General features: G+C 41.5%; 1 protein-coding gene, 1 long non-coding RNA gene and 2 other non-coding genes across 14 annotated transcripts in view; 1 reads left to right on the forward strand and 3 right to left on the reverse strand.

Annotated features, from left to right (window-relative positions):
* Positions 1-13,523, reverse strand: part of LOC121598094 (disintegrin and metalloproteinase domain-containing protein 10) — a 57,137-nt gene that overhangs the window by 15,559 nt on the left and 28,055 nt on the right. For all 11 annotated transcript variants that reach the window (XR_006005515.1, XM_041924652.1, XM_041924659.1 and 8 more), the window contains one exon: positions 4,191-4,214. Coding sequence is in view for 10 of the 11 variants with exons in the window: in XM_041924652.1 (XP_041780586.1) it covers positions 4,191-4,214 (24 nt within the window). In the remaining variant the exon portion in view is untranslated. The remainder of the gene's footprint in view (positions 1-4,190; positions 4,215-13,523) is intronic.
* Trnan-guu lies at positions 8,739-8,812 on the reverse strand. Its single transcript has one exon. It is a non-coding gene; the product is annotated as a tRNA-Asn (tRNA).
* Positions 10,030-11,047, forward strand: LOC121598096. The gene is made up of 3 exons (XR_006005516.1): positions 10,030-10,367; positions 10,458-10,641; positions 10,974-11,047. It is a non-coding gene; the product is annotated as an uncharacterized LOC121598096 (long non-coding RNA).
* The window catches only part of Trnaa-agc, a 73-nt gene continuing 51 nt past the window's right edge, over positions 13,502-13,523 (reverse strand). The window contains exon 1 of the tRNA in view: positions 13,502-13,523. This exon is cut by the window's right edge and continues 51 nt beyond it. This is a non-coding gene — a tRNA (tRNA-Ala).

The raw sequence follows: 13,523 nt of genomic DNA on the forward strand, positions 1-13,523 counted from the left end.
ACAAAAAGCTCGTGAAGAGATGCACTTTTTCCTTCTAACGTTGATGAGTTTTGTTTTTGTTCTGTTATGTTTTTTTTTTACTGTCGAGCTGATGCTTCTCATCAGTACATTTCCTGTCAGAGGAACACTGCAGATAGCGACGGAAATAGAGAAGTGAAAAGCGAGTTCCAGCAGCAAACTAGAAGCTTGGTTTGCAAATATCAGGGTCAATGTGTCACATAATAGTGCAGGTGCAACCCATTTTGCAAAACAAACAAAAAGAAACCCCACTGCTAGAGAAGATACCAGGTGTTAGACTACTCGCCCTATGACCTTACACAATTTCCTTTCATTCGAATGTGCATCGGACTGCAAACATTTCCCGTGACACATTTTCCGACGACCCACTTCACCACCATCGTCGATGAATGGCAAAATAGAAATGGCCTAACTGTAGAACGGCACCCAAAAGCAACACGGAACTGGTGGAGAAACAACCATAATCATTCAAACTATTTATTTGGAAAATTGTTTTCCAAACACCATCAGAAGCCAGCACACGTTATCAGTCACTGGACAGGCGAACCGTGACGTGTTGGGCTTTCTACTGTCAGCACCACCACTGGGGTAGTAGTAGAACCGACCATTATTCTCATCGGGCGGAAATTTTCCACAGCATATGGCAATGATAAAATAGTTGCGAAAGTTTTCTTTGCTGTGTTTACAAATTTTATCGGCTAATCCCAACGAACACCAGCAACCGTTGTAAAGGAATCTGTACGGCCGACATGCAACTGATACTGCTGCCCACTGCGTCGAGATAGAGAGTGTGTGTTTGTTTGTTGCAGGCTGACGGCACTGCTAATGCTGGCAAGTTCAGGTCAAAGCGCACACCGCAGTTCGGTCCCGGAAGGTATGGAAAAGTTTTAATGAAATTATACAAATTTAAAAATTCACACACTCTGCCGCGTCCGGCTCTCCTGTGATGCAACCACATGGCTTCTCTGAGCATTATTTTCTCTGCTACACTGGTGAAGGCTGCAGAGACGAAGCAGCACAACATTATGGTTATAGTTTTCGGACTTGTTGAGAACTGCACAACAAAATGGGATGGTAATACTGCACTACCGGCTATTTTTCCATCCAGTTTAATTCCATAATAATCTGCATTTTTTTATTACTATTATTTTTAAAGCAATCAAAAAGCCAATTTATTGGCGGTTTGAAACATAAATGCCCGGATCATTCAGGAAAAATCATATTTAAAAAGAGAAAAAAAAGTTACAAAATTGATACTGAATTTAGCTGTTCAAACAATGTTTTGCTCCGCAAAAAGCATAGTAAAACATGTTATTCGATGAGTACATACATGTTTCTGTAACACTAGAGTAATACGTGTGTAGTGTGGAAATCTGGGAAAGAAAATTACAAGTGCCAACGGATTAATACAAGCTCCACTGTTAGGTTTCTTCCGATCGATACAGTAATAGCGCGAAGTCAAATCCTTCCGTAACACATTCAGCTACAGAAGGAGGATTGAAATAGACGTGTTTCGATTTGCAGTTCTACTACATATCTACACATCTACCTAGCCAAGTTTGAAATCCATTTTTATGTGTAAATTGTAGTGGAACTATCTAACGCCTTTATATTACTTGTATAAGAAGTAAACGCTCTCCGGTTCAAAGTTAGCAATGGCTAAAAATACCAACGGTAGAATTGTAAGCACTAAAAATGATAATGTTCCTCATGAGCATTAGAGTAAGAAATAACCGAAAGTGTTTGTTACCTTCAAAAGCCCATCGTTTTTCGCTTATTGTGCGCAAACGGCCATTTTCTCCATTTTCATTTTGCAACACGCGCTGACACACCGCTGGTCAAGTGCAAGCTTGATGAAACTTTCAACACACATGCCTCGCTTACCTTGAGACGCCGCCCCAACCACATGCCAGCAGAGGGGCAATGTTGCCTTGGACCATATAAAAGGTCACGGTTCGTAAGTGAATTTAATTACTAAACGCAATAAGTTGCGGCGGCGGTGCACCGTTACTGCAGCTACAGGCTCTTGTTCAATGCACTTTGTGCAATTGTGCAAGCGACGACGCCCGCACGAACGAATGTCATTAGCGTTAGCATTAGAATAATTGTTCCCCACCGGGCCGCCGGAATACCGGGCAAATCGCTACACACTCCCTCTCTTATCGTAAGGAAGCACGCTCGGTATGCACTGACTGGGTCGGGTCTTCCTAGCCGGTCAAGCGTAGCATGCCGGCGTCTTAGCAGGGCACTGAATTATGAAAAGCGAGTGCATCGAGCGCAATCGGGTGGTAGAGTTTTAGCCCTGAATGACATCTCTCTGATAACAATCCAATTGCAATCGTTGATGAGTGCGCATCGTATACTCCAGCGTTTAGTGATGTAAGCCACGTTTGGCACGTTTTGATACGTTGGAGTGTTTTCCACAACACACACAGGCAGCTCTTTTGCACATCTCAAATGTTTGCGGTGGATTTTAAGATCCAAACATTCCTCGCGAAGCGAAGTTTACATCTCTCCAGAGACAAGTCGTTATGCAAAGTAAGTCAATACAAGCGTTCTTCGACATCTTGGAATGGTTGGAATGTACCACCGGGCATGATTCCTTTGCCAGTAACAAGTTATTCAATTAGAGCAAATAAATTCCAAACGGTTACAGGATTTCCACCGGTCCACTTGGATACTATCATTCTTCTGTAATTCATTTTTAACGACCGAAATCGCAATGATGTTTCATTCTTGGTTGAATAAGATGTTATTTCATCTTCACACAGCAAGATACTTTGCTAATAGCGAGATATTTCATTATCAATTTCTTTATTCTTATATTCATTATATTATTGATCGAGCAGTAGACAGGAATGCGGCTAATGTAGTTGCAACATGTTACCTTTTTTCACGCATCAAGTAAATCGAATGCTACATTTTTTAAGTAAAGAACAGATGCCCGAAAGCACTTTTAAAGCCCGTTAGAAAATAACAGGGAACCAGGAAACTTCCCAGCCAAACCTACGTTTTGTGACAATGCAAGGTTGAACAAATATTGTTCAAACACAACATATTGCTACATTGTTGAGTCGAGTGTTACGTGATAAAAAGGACAATACCGGCCAACCTTCAAACCCTCCCGAACTTGCAGCTATTTGGATGCTTATCAAGGATTGCGCGCTGGTGCCTAAAATGGTCCCAAGTAAGTCCAGGAATAAACAGTACACTAAAATCAACAGTCCCAAGATCTGGAACATAAAGTAGAGCCTATCGAAAAATGCTGTCTTCTCACTGCCGTCAACCGAACAGAGATCCCATTTCATTTTGCCTTTTGGCGACGATCGATAGAGAATAGATCCATCTTTTGCCTTTTTTTTCCTGGAACACCAGCAGAGTCGCAACACGGATCCAGGGGTAGGTACCGCAGGGCAATCGGGTACAGGAAAAAAGGCAATTTAAATATTCATATCAAAGCATCAACCGAACCCACACGAAAGGGAGTGTGGGAAAATTTGAATAAAATTATTTTATCGATACGGCAACAAACCAGCCATTCTAAGGATTCGTGCTGCTCGTTGCCCCCCCCCCCCCTTGTTTCGATTGCCGAAGGGCGAGATCCACGTCCCCAAAAGCTCCCATTTTAAAATCACAATCTAAAAAGCATTAAGCACGTATCTATGCTGGGAAGCAATTCAATTTTAAAAACCTTTTTTGTCTCATTAGCCTCCATGTACTTAACTCGATCGGCGCACACCGCGCTGGGGCGTGTATTTCATTGTGCGCGCTTAGTGTGCCCTCTAACGAGCTTCAACTCAATTGACACCCCCATCCACAAAACGATCGATTTTCGATTCTGACATCAAACATATTTAGAAGCTTTTGATATAATGAAAGCGAAACGCTCCGAAGCTTGTGCCGGGGGGTGCCGTGCAACATCAGCCATTACCGTCAAGTGATTATTTTTGTCACAGTACGGATTTCCCGACACTTTCCAAGCAAAAAGCATATTGTTCGCTTTTTCATGCGCTAGTGCATGTAATGTAATGCATGTAATATTAATAATAACAAAAACTCTTCTATCTTTGAAGTAACATGTCACATCTTTTTGTTGATCGGAATCGTCTTCTTTCTAACATAACATTTAAACTCACTACACTAATTTACTCAACAATTTCAAACATACATACCTTTTTTTGATTCTCTTACGTAACCTGTAAAAATAAGAGAAAATACGAAATTAGTAGAGAGAACATGGAGCTGAAGCGTAAAAAAATAAGCTGTGCGATTAAAAATTTGATTTGTGTAACCGCACCCCGATTATCTTCATTATTTTATGTCGACTTTGCTTCTGGTGACGGTGTTTTGGTACATCGTTTAATATGCATTAGGGCCGGCCAGACGCCGACACCGCAAATCTCCGGCATACAATTTGTTTTCCGCTCGTGCTGGTGTCGCATAGCTTCGTGCTGCCAACCATATATACTTGCTTAAGTATGATACTTAATGCATGGACAAAGTACGCAAGGGCGCGGCCGAGAAGAGCCCACACCTCGGCTTGTCTGATGAAATTTTACATTTCAAGTACAGACTACGGGGAATGAAATACTTGTCTTCTTCAGCGGGAGGTATGGAACACTGCACACAATTTGTCTTGCCTTTTACTTTGCCGGATTTTATTTACAATGGTAACATAGAATGGGAGAGCATTGGATGTAATAACTGCTAAATGTTGAAGTCAATTATACTTGACACACAGTTATAGAGTTGATAAGTTGGGAATAAATATTTTCCACATCCAGCACTTCCAAAAATGAGAAGCATTTACTATCACTCTATCAATTAAGCATAATTATTTACTCAAAAGAATATAAATTACATTTGGCTGCTAGTACATACTAAAAATCTTCTAATTAAATTAAAGAACTACCCCCCGCCAACAACTCTTGTGTCAACTTCAAAAATCTCAGTTTTGCCAACTCCGGAGTCTGGGAATATATCTGCCAACTCTCTTGGTCTCGTAGTGCTGTTTTGATTTATGATTTCCTCCCTCCCGTAGTCTCGGAATAATCTACACCAACACATGCCCCTTCCATGATGCCTCTCCCTTCCTGTAATGCAATATGCACCCGTAAAGGACGGGCTAACAATAGCATAAAGTAACACTAACGACACTATATACACGCCGCATCAGCATCCCTGACAGCAGCAGAAACAAAAGCCGAATCTTTTGCGCATGCATATAAAGTAGCGCTAGCGGACGTACTATTCCTTACCCACCGCGTCTCTACATTTGATGAAGTTTTCTTTGGCGACTTTGGCACGAGCACCACCACCACTAGCAGCAGCAGCAGCAGCGAGTAGAGTAGAAAAAATAGGTTCACGTCCTTGGAGCGGACCGAGCATGATGAAGACGATGAAGATGAAGTGCGCACCAGCGCGCCGCACACAACAAGCAGCAGTAGTTATGACGACCATGAGCAATGCTGACGAAGACACCCAGGGAGCAGCAGCCACCGGCCAGCCAAGAACTTGACAGAAGTTTGTGAGTTTAAGCTACAAAAAAAAATATAAATAAAGTTCCACCAACAATGGGGGAGTAAAAAACGATTCCTACGGCCACCACCCACTCCCCAAAAGGCACCACCAGAGTATCATAATATTTCACCATGAAGTTACGCGAAAAGTGAGATTGCATTGTATTTTTTTTCGAAGTTTTAACTTTAGAGACATAAAGCATAGTGCCAAAAGTTGCACCGCTAAGTTTTTAGCACCAGTCGTAATGTACGGAAGAGATTCGAAGTTTATGGGAAAGATTCGTTTTGTGTAAGATAGCACTCATTTTGCATTGCTTTTTCTGCCTATTGCAATACAGCATTACTGTTTCTAATACAGGATAAAATATGCATTTAGCAGGGCTATTAAAAAAAAAACAAGATCAAACACACTGTAAACTTCAAAGCCCTGTCTGAAATATTCAAAACCAAGGTAGTAACAGATATCGCGTTGCAAAAAAAGAATACACATTACATTAGTGGCAAAAATTTGAAATGTGTTCTGGTTAGTCTGGCTAACCCACAAGAACGCTGTAATAAACGAAATGCTGCAATTTTTGCAGCAGCCAACGCACCACGGCGTGGCATTATCATGAAAAATGCAAAACAATTGCATGGACATCAAACCCTTTGATGTACTTTTGTTGTTTTAGCTTTTTTTTTTGCATTTCATCGCTGAAAAGCGAATAGCAAAAGGTTAGTTAAGTTAGAATTTCCCTTCCACTTTTTTTCAGTGCTACACATTGGTTGTTTGTAGAAAAAATTAAAACAAATGTAAATGAAAGCACACAATACACTGTAATTTTGCGTGGAGAAAAATTTGAAGAACAATGGTGTTTATTTTTTACTCTACATTAGAATGTTTATGACCTTTTTGATCGCTTGTTTTGAATGATATTTCAACTGAAAAAATAACAATTTTTAGGTTGTAATTCAACGGACATTGTTTTTCATTTAATTATCCTTATATTTACATTCAAATGAATTGTAAAGTGTTTTATTAACATCATATCCTATGTATTACAAGAACGGTTCTACAAATTAGAAATTTTACTAGATTTTTTTTATAGATTATTTATTATCGTTTTGTAGCTTTGAGCATGTACAAGTAAAAAACTGTGTATTTAAATATGAAGCATAAAATATGCTTTACGGTTTTGTTTCGTTTATAAGGTTTTTATACATATATACAGAACAAAATAGCGCTACTATTACTTCATCATTCCTTAATTTTTACTTAATTCAAATTCGTTATAGCCAGAAATTATCAATTTTCGATGCTTCAAGCTTTAGCAACCTTGGACAAAAAGAAGAAGCCCATAGCAGTGCCGAAACAAAATCGAAACGAACAAAAAATAACAACCTTCGGCAACTTTACCACCCACCAAACTAGCTAACTTCACACCACACGGGCACTTTTATGTGTGCGCCATAATCGAACGTGAATGAAAGCGCCGGAAAAACGCACCTCCAAACACAAACACCGGCCGTTTGCCAAAGACCTTGACATGGAAAAACACCGCCCATGGTTGCGCCGCCTGCCACCCGACCTCCACCCGTGAACACTCTGACTCTGGGGTATGCTTTTTTTCGCTACAAATTCATTACTTTTTCCCCCTTTTTCAGTAGGCCAATGGCGGCAAAACTTATTATGTTTTGGCCTCGTCGTGCGAGCGCCACCCGGAGATTCACCGCGAGTCCGCGCCCAAGTTAGTTTACTACCATTGGTTGCCTGTCCGTGTGTCTGTCAAAACACCGCCCGATGGTGCTGCACAGCTTGGCCCCTGTGAACGTTGTGCATCATATCCAACATCGTTTCTCAAGCTTTCGGACAAGCTGAAGCTTCCAGAAAAGAAACGTAATGCCTTACACACGTACTCTTTACGGGAAGAAAAACGCAAACACACCAACAAGTACGGACGAACAAAAAATGGTTTAGGATTTTCTTTCCACAAAATGAAAATACCGACGTCAACAAAGCGCACAACATGCACGCACAGCAGTAATGAAATGGAACAAATGAAAACAGAGGCAATTCGCAACAAAGCGATAATAATGTTCCGTGCGGCAAACGATGGGCGATATGCGAAAGGGAGAAGAAAATCCAATCATCAAATTTCCCTGCGCGAAAATCAAGCTCCAGCTCCAGCTGTTTGCATAGCACAATCTCTGACAGTCAGTTTTGATTTGTTCTCTCATTGTATCCAGTTTTAATGAGATCAACATTAATCAATCATTGCTGCAACGTTGTTTAACAGCCTTCAGAATGTAAGAACGTCACGCTTAAAAGTGGATCTGTTATATAAGACATACCCTTCTATCGTTCATTTTTGACATCAATGTGTAATTCCTCAGATTTTTATTTTTAATCCAATGCCCACATTTGTTTATTTTGTTAGTCTTTCCGCGTTCAAACTTATGGTATACAAATTCAAATGTTTAAACAAACAAATGTTTTACTGCATTCTTTTATTTGATTTTTTTTTGTAATTTCCCAATTAGTTTCATTGCCAATTAGTAACGCACGGTAATTGAAATTAAATTGATTTCGTTGAACTTCAACAGTTAACCAGCCTCCTTCCACTACATACATAAAAGGAAAATAATACGAGGATTACGCTTCGTGAAAACAGTGGTTAACGTTTTGCAAAAGCGTAATTGCAGATCAAATGAGAAAAGCCTTTGGAGGGAGAGAGGCTCAGCTTACAGTTTAGTTAGCGCTGTTAGTATACGGCCATTGGGTGAGCGCTATTCAAACGGTAACGATTTAATGAAAAGCTACGAACAATATGGGCTTGGGGGGGTAAGCCTCGATGAACATGTATCCCCTGCATCAACGATGTATCATGTGTACATACAATACTGATTGTTTTTTGGTTTGTTTGTTCCGTTCTCCCATCGAAATGCGTTCTCGCTCTTTTTTGTCGGGATCGGAATCGATAAAATGGGTGTAATTAAATCTTTTTCACATGAAACAAGTTAAACAGTAATGAAAAAAAAAAAGAAATACATACAATAACGTAAGCTTTATAGAGACAGAATATGCATACTTCAAAGTGGTATTACAATATAAAGTACAACAAGTACATTACCTACTGTTGATTTATGATAAGCATAAAAACAAAACCAAATACGTAGCAATGTAACTAATGACGAAGCAAAAGTGACACAAAAAAAGTTCTGCGCCCCCGGGTGGACTCGAACCACCAACCTTTCGGTTAACAGCCGAACGCGCTAACCGATTGCGCCACGAAGGCTCTTACGCTCCGCCACCGCTAACATCGCTTTTTAAGCGACAGTCGCTGCTGCCATTAGTCGTACTTCATTGCTACGCTCGAAAAGAACGAAGTGAACGGAAAGAGAAAAACATTGCAACACCACCATGCACAGTGCCCTATCATGATGACGCTTCGCATTTTCCAATCTTATCATTTTACCTGAATAAATTTAACAATGAATTAAGCTTTATTTGCTGAAATATTGTACAATCCAACGTAAATACTCTGGCCTGTTATATTTTCCAACAAATTAAACGCTGCATTACTTGCATATACGTATTAACCAGGCAAACATATGGATCTCGTTTCGCTTAAAATTGCGTCCAAAATCGAAAAGCGTTTGCTTGAAATTGGACATTTGATGTAAAATTAACGTTGTAGCTGCAAGTGGATTGTTTCGGGCGTATCATGCATGAGCGAAATGAAAAGCAGCACTCAATTCAAGTGCCCGGATAAAGTAAAACAAGCCCGGGGATGCTGCTGCTAGGTGGGAAATGGCCGCGGGGCCATGCTGTGGTTGTATCGTTGTTGATGATAACATAAACTTGCGGCTCGGCACGAGAACATTCATCCTCAGCCGCGTATCCCTAAACACGAACAACCACACCGGAGCAGGAGAAGGGGAGAATGGTGTGGGTGGTGGGAATCAGGAAAAAATGTGAAGTAAAAGCCTTAAAAAATAAAGCAAATAAAAGTTTGAGGGTTTTAATTAGCGATTTCCTTCGCTCGGCAGTAAGGCACATACACACAGGGAGTCCGCATTTTGACGGGCGGGCAGAAGATGAAAGGGAGACTTTGCTGCTATTCACGTTCTTTCGCTTAGGAACCACGCGTTACATTACACGGCCAGCATTTGCATATCAACTTGTTTGCCGCTATCTTTCCCGAGGAACTTTTGGCTCGTCTACAAAAACAAAACTTCGTGAGATAGCGCAAATGTAACGGACATGTGTGTGTGTGTGTGTGTGTGTGTGTGTGTGTGTGTGTGTGTGTGTGTGTGTGTGTGTGTGTGTGTGGTGTGTGTGTGGTGTGTGTGTGTGTGTGTGGTGTGTGTGTGTGTGTGTGTGTGTGGTGTGTGTGTGTGTGTGTGTGTGTGGTGTGTGTGTGTGTGTGTGTGTGTGTGTGGTGTGTGTGTGTGTGTGTGCTTGTTGGAGTTTTTACGTTGCGTTTAAAGTCATAGAAATTTGGTTCTTTTTTGTATATAAACAGCAATAGGCACATTCGAGGTAAGATGTCGTCTTACTTAAATATATCAATGATAAAATATGAGGTCAGCTCTTCTTTAGTACTATTTGTAATAGCTACTATAACAAGGTTAGTTACACACTCAACACAACACAAATATGAACGTGTACCTCACTAATTCCTTCATCCTACGTCTAGACGTCTGTACAACCTCATGACATCATAATCCTAGCAGCACGATCAAAATATGTTTTGTTCTTATAACAAAGGAACACTCAACCCAAAATGAACGGCACACACATTAAGATCCTTCGTAGTCAGCTCAATTAACATCAACAACAACAAAAAGGTGAACCTTTGCACATGTACACCGAAGTAAACGCTCTCCTGCTTCGAAAAATGAGGCCTTCTCTTTGTTTCTGCTGAATCGTATGAACAGGACACGCGTGGGCCTTAGCCGTGGACCGTGTGCCAAGATGAACGTCCTAATCTGCAGATAAAACAAATGATGCTAGGGACAGCTTAAGGCCGAAAAAAGAATCAATTTTTCCGAATGAATAGAAATGCGATGTTCGCACAGATTCCGAGAACAAGAGATTAAGCAGGTCACAATGTATGCGCTGGTAAGTTAATACACCAAAACTCAACAACATGAGATATGTGTCCAGTCACAAAATGCTAGAGTTTGTTTGATGTTACCCAAGTTGTGGTACATATTATATTAAAATTTATAATATTTTTCATTTATCTTAACTTAATTACTAGACAAATCAATTGTTGTCACTCAAAACTAATTATGTTTAAGCTTAATATTCAGCTCTCCAAATATCTAAAGCATGGTTTAACAAAACAAAAAGGTGAAACATCGCCACATTCACACCCTTACTTTGAACTTTACAATGTGTTAAGTTATTCTATTTTATTTTCCCGTACTTTTTTTTGCATTCCGTTTCAGACACGTTTGCTGCAGCTTCCGGTGAGTGTTTACGCGCTTTCAGTCAAAAGCCGAAGAAAAACGGTCCACTCATTCTCATCACTTTTACCGGGTTCCCCGCCGGAAGCTACTCTATTTGGAGCTTAGATTTATGCATCACACTTTTACTGCAGCCAAATGTGGAACACCTTCCTCCAGCTGTTGATATAAACAACCAACGTCGGCAGGCAGAAGGAAAACAGCTCGCACAATGTCCCGGATGCATATTTCACGGCACTGAATGTCACATAAAATATAGAAATCTTTATTTCCCAAAAAAAAACTCAACAACAGCGTTTATCATTAACATCGGCGAACTGGCACAAGAGCGACAGAAAATGTAGCTCCACAGCACAAAAGGAAAGTTTTATAAAATATTTAAACTACAACGATCCTCCAGCACACATAGTGACCACACAGTTTAGATTAAAAGTATTCTTTAGCAATACAAAAAATGCACTCACGCGATGTGGCCGGGCTTTGAGCGCGCACAGAAATAATGCTACACCACCACCACCACCACCACTACCACAAGCACGATTCTATTTTATTTCTGCAACGTGCATATTTTATGATTTCGCTTGTGTTGTCCGCTAAACGATGCGCGCCCGCCAGTTTTTCCATACGCTTCTGCTCATAATTTTCCCGCCCACAAAAACCGATGCAAAAATAAAGGGAGGGTGGTGTGCAGTTGCAGGAGAGGTGCAACATAATTCATCGATTTTGTAATGGATGCATCCTGGAACTGGGATGGAAGGAACAGGCGAAAGCTGTAAAGAGTGGACGGTGCGCAATAAAAGGACGCCGCTGTTGGTAAATTTGCATATTCCCAGTGACCTCTGCCGGTGCATTTGTTCCACAAGTTTTGTGACGTTTTTTTTCCTTATTTTTTTTGTCCATCCAATCCTTTTCATAAATGGACCACCACCACCACACACCGTGGCATGGTGGCCGGGAGAGAGAGAGAGAGAGAGACAGAGCCCGAAAGGGATGGCCAGCGGAAACGTATTGGCACTAAACGTCCGCTCGACCGTACAATCGATCGTTAGGTGGTGATTTGTGTGCGGAAGGCGGTCAAACGTACCGCTCCCCCGTGCGCCACCGTGGTTCTTAAGGGGTTAAAATGAGGGCAAAATTTATGGCTGGTCAGTTCCGGGCTGTCGAGAAGTTTTGTGCAAATGGGAAGAAAATACACGACCACAGCGCGCGCTCGGCCGTCGGGTGTCTGTGTGCAAAAGGCTCCAGAGAGCGCGCTGCAAATGACCTACATAAAAGCAGGATGGCACACACATGAAAGACTGTACACCACTGTATCTGGCGGAAAACGTTGGAAAAACATATGGAACAGCAATGCATCAAAAACTCATCGTTATACACAACCCCACCTGCTACTGCTACCCACCCTGTGGAAGGTTGTGTGCAATTTATTTGATAGTGGGAAAGGCTGCGAAAACTGTACATACAAAAAAACAACGCAAAGATGAATGAAGTGTTTTAGCAAACCATGTGTGCTGGCAAGGGGAAGTAAGTAGCTGGGGCGCATCGGAACGAAGGAATAATATTTCCGCTGATCAATGGAGCAAAAGTTACTCCTGCTCCTGCTGCTGGTCAACACGGTGGATTTCTCGCCCGGTACGACCCCGCACCTGCGCCTCTTTTCCGCACTAGCCAGTGTCGCTGACAGACGTAACGATATGGTGACACGCGAGGCTAATAAATTCGTTATCCTTCATAACAAGCAAGGTGAAAACTACCGGCATGAGAAAACGAACCATCGGACCCCGCGCAGCATGGAGTAGGTTATTCTCGCGCGGAAAAATTTTCCTTTCCTTTTTCCTTTTATACTGTGTTATTCCTGCGCCACACTATGTCATCCCTAGGCGCACACACACACCTTTTCCCCGAGTGGCGACCGTACTGAACCGCTCGCGTGAATAAAGTGCGTGTTGGAATATGTTGCAGCACTGCCTTGGCGGTGTTGTGTTTTCGGTTCCACTTTATTTCGCGTAAAATATCACTCCCACACACCCATTATCTATACGGCGGACGGTTGCTGATTAACGACAAAACAAGTGACCACTAAACACATCAGTGTAATACACACCCGCAGTTTATTGGTTTTGTTTTCTCCCACGCAAGGAATTAATGAGCCACTACCACCGTTCGCTTGTTGGCATCGCAGGACCTTCGCGAACCTACTTTAGATCAACGTATCACGCGTCGCGATAGCGTAAGGGGGGGGGGGGGGGGGGGGTGACGTTTGAGATAATGATTTCGCATAAAGTTATGATAGCAATTTCTTCCTGCGTTATCTTAATCGGTATCATAAAAGCCCCGCTTGAGAATGGATGGCTAATGTTTTTTGGGTCGAGAAGACAACCAATTTATTAAACTACCTGAGACGTGAATAATGCTTATCTGCTTTCACAACGGTAAGTGTGTAAAAAACAGAACCATCACATATAGAAACCAATAAACAAATCCAGTACATAACACAAAAAACACATCGTTGGAGATGCCGGGTATCGATCC

Source organism: Anopheles merus, chromosome 3R, assembly GCF_017562075.2.
Source record: "Anopheles merus strain MAF chromosome 3R, AmerM5.1, whole genome shotgun sequence".
NCBI lineage: Eukaryota > Metazoa > Arthropoda > Insecta > Diptera > Culicidae > Anopheles > Anopheles merus.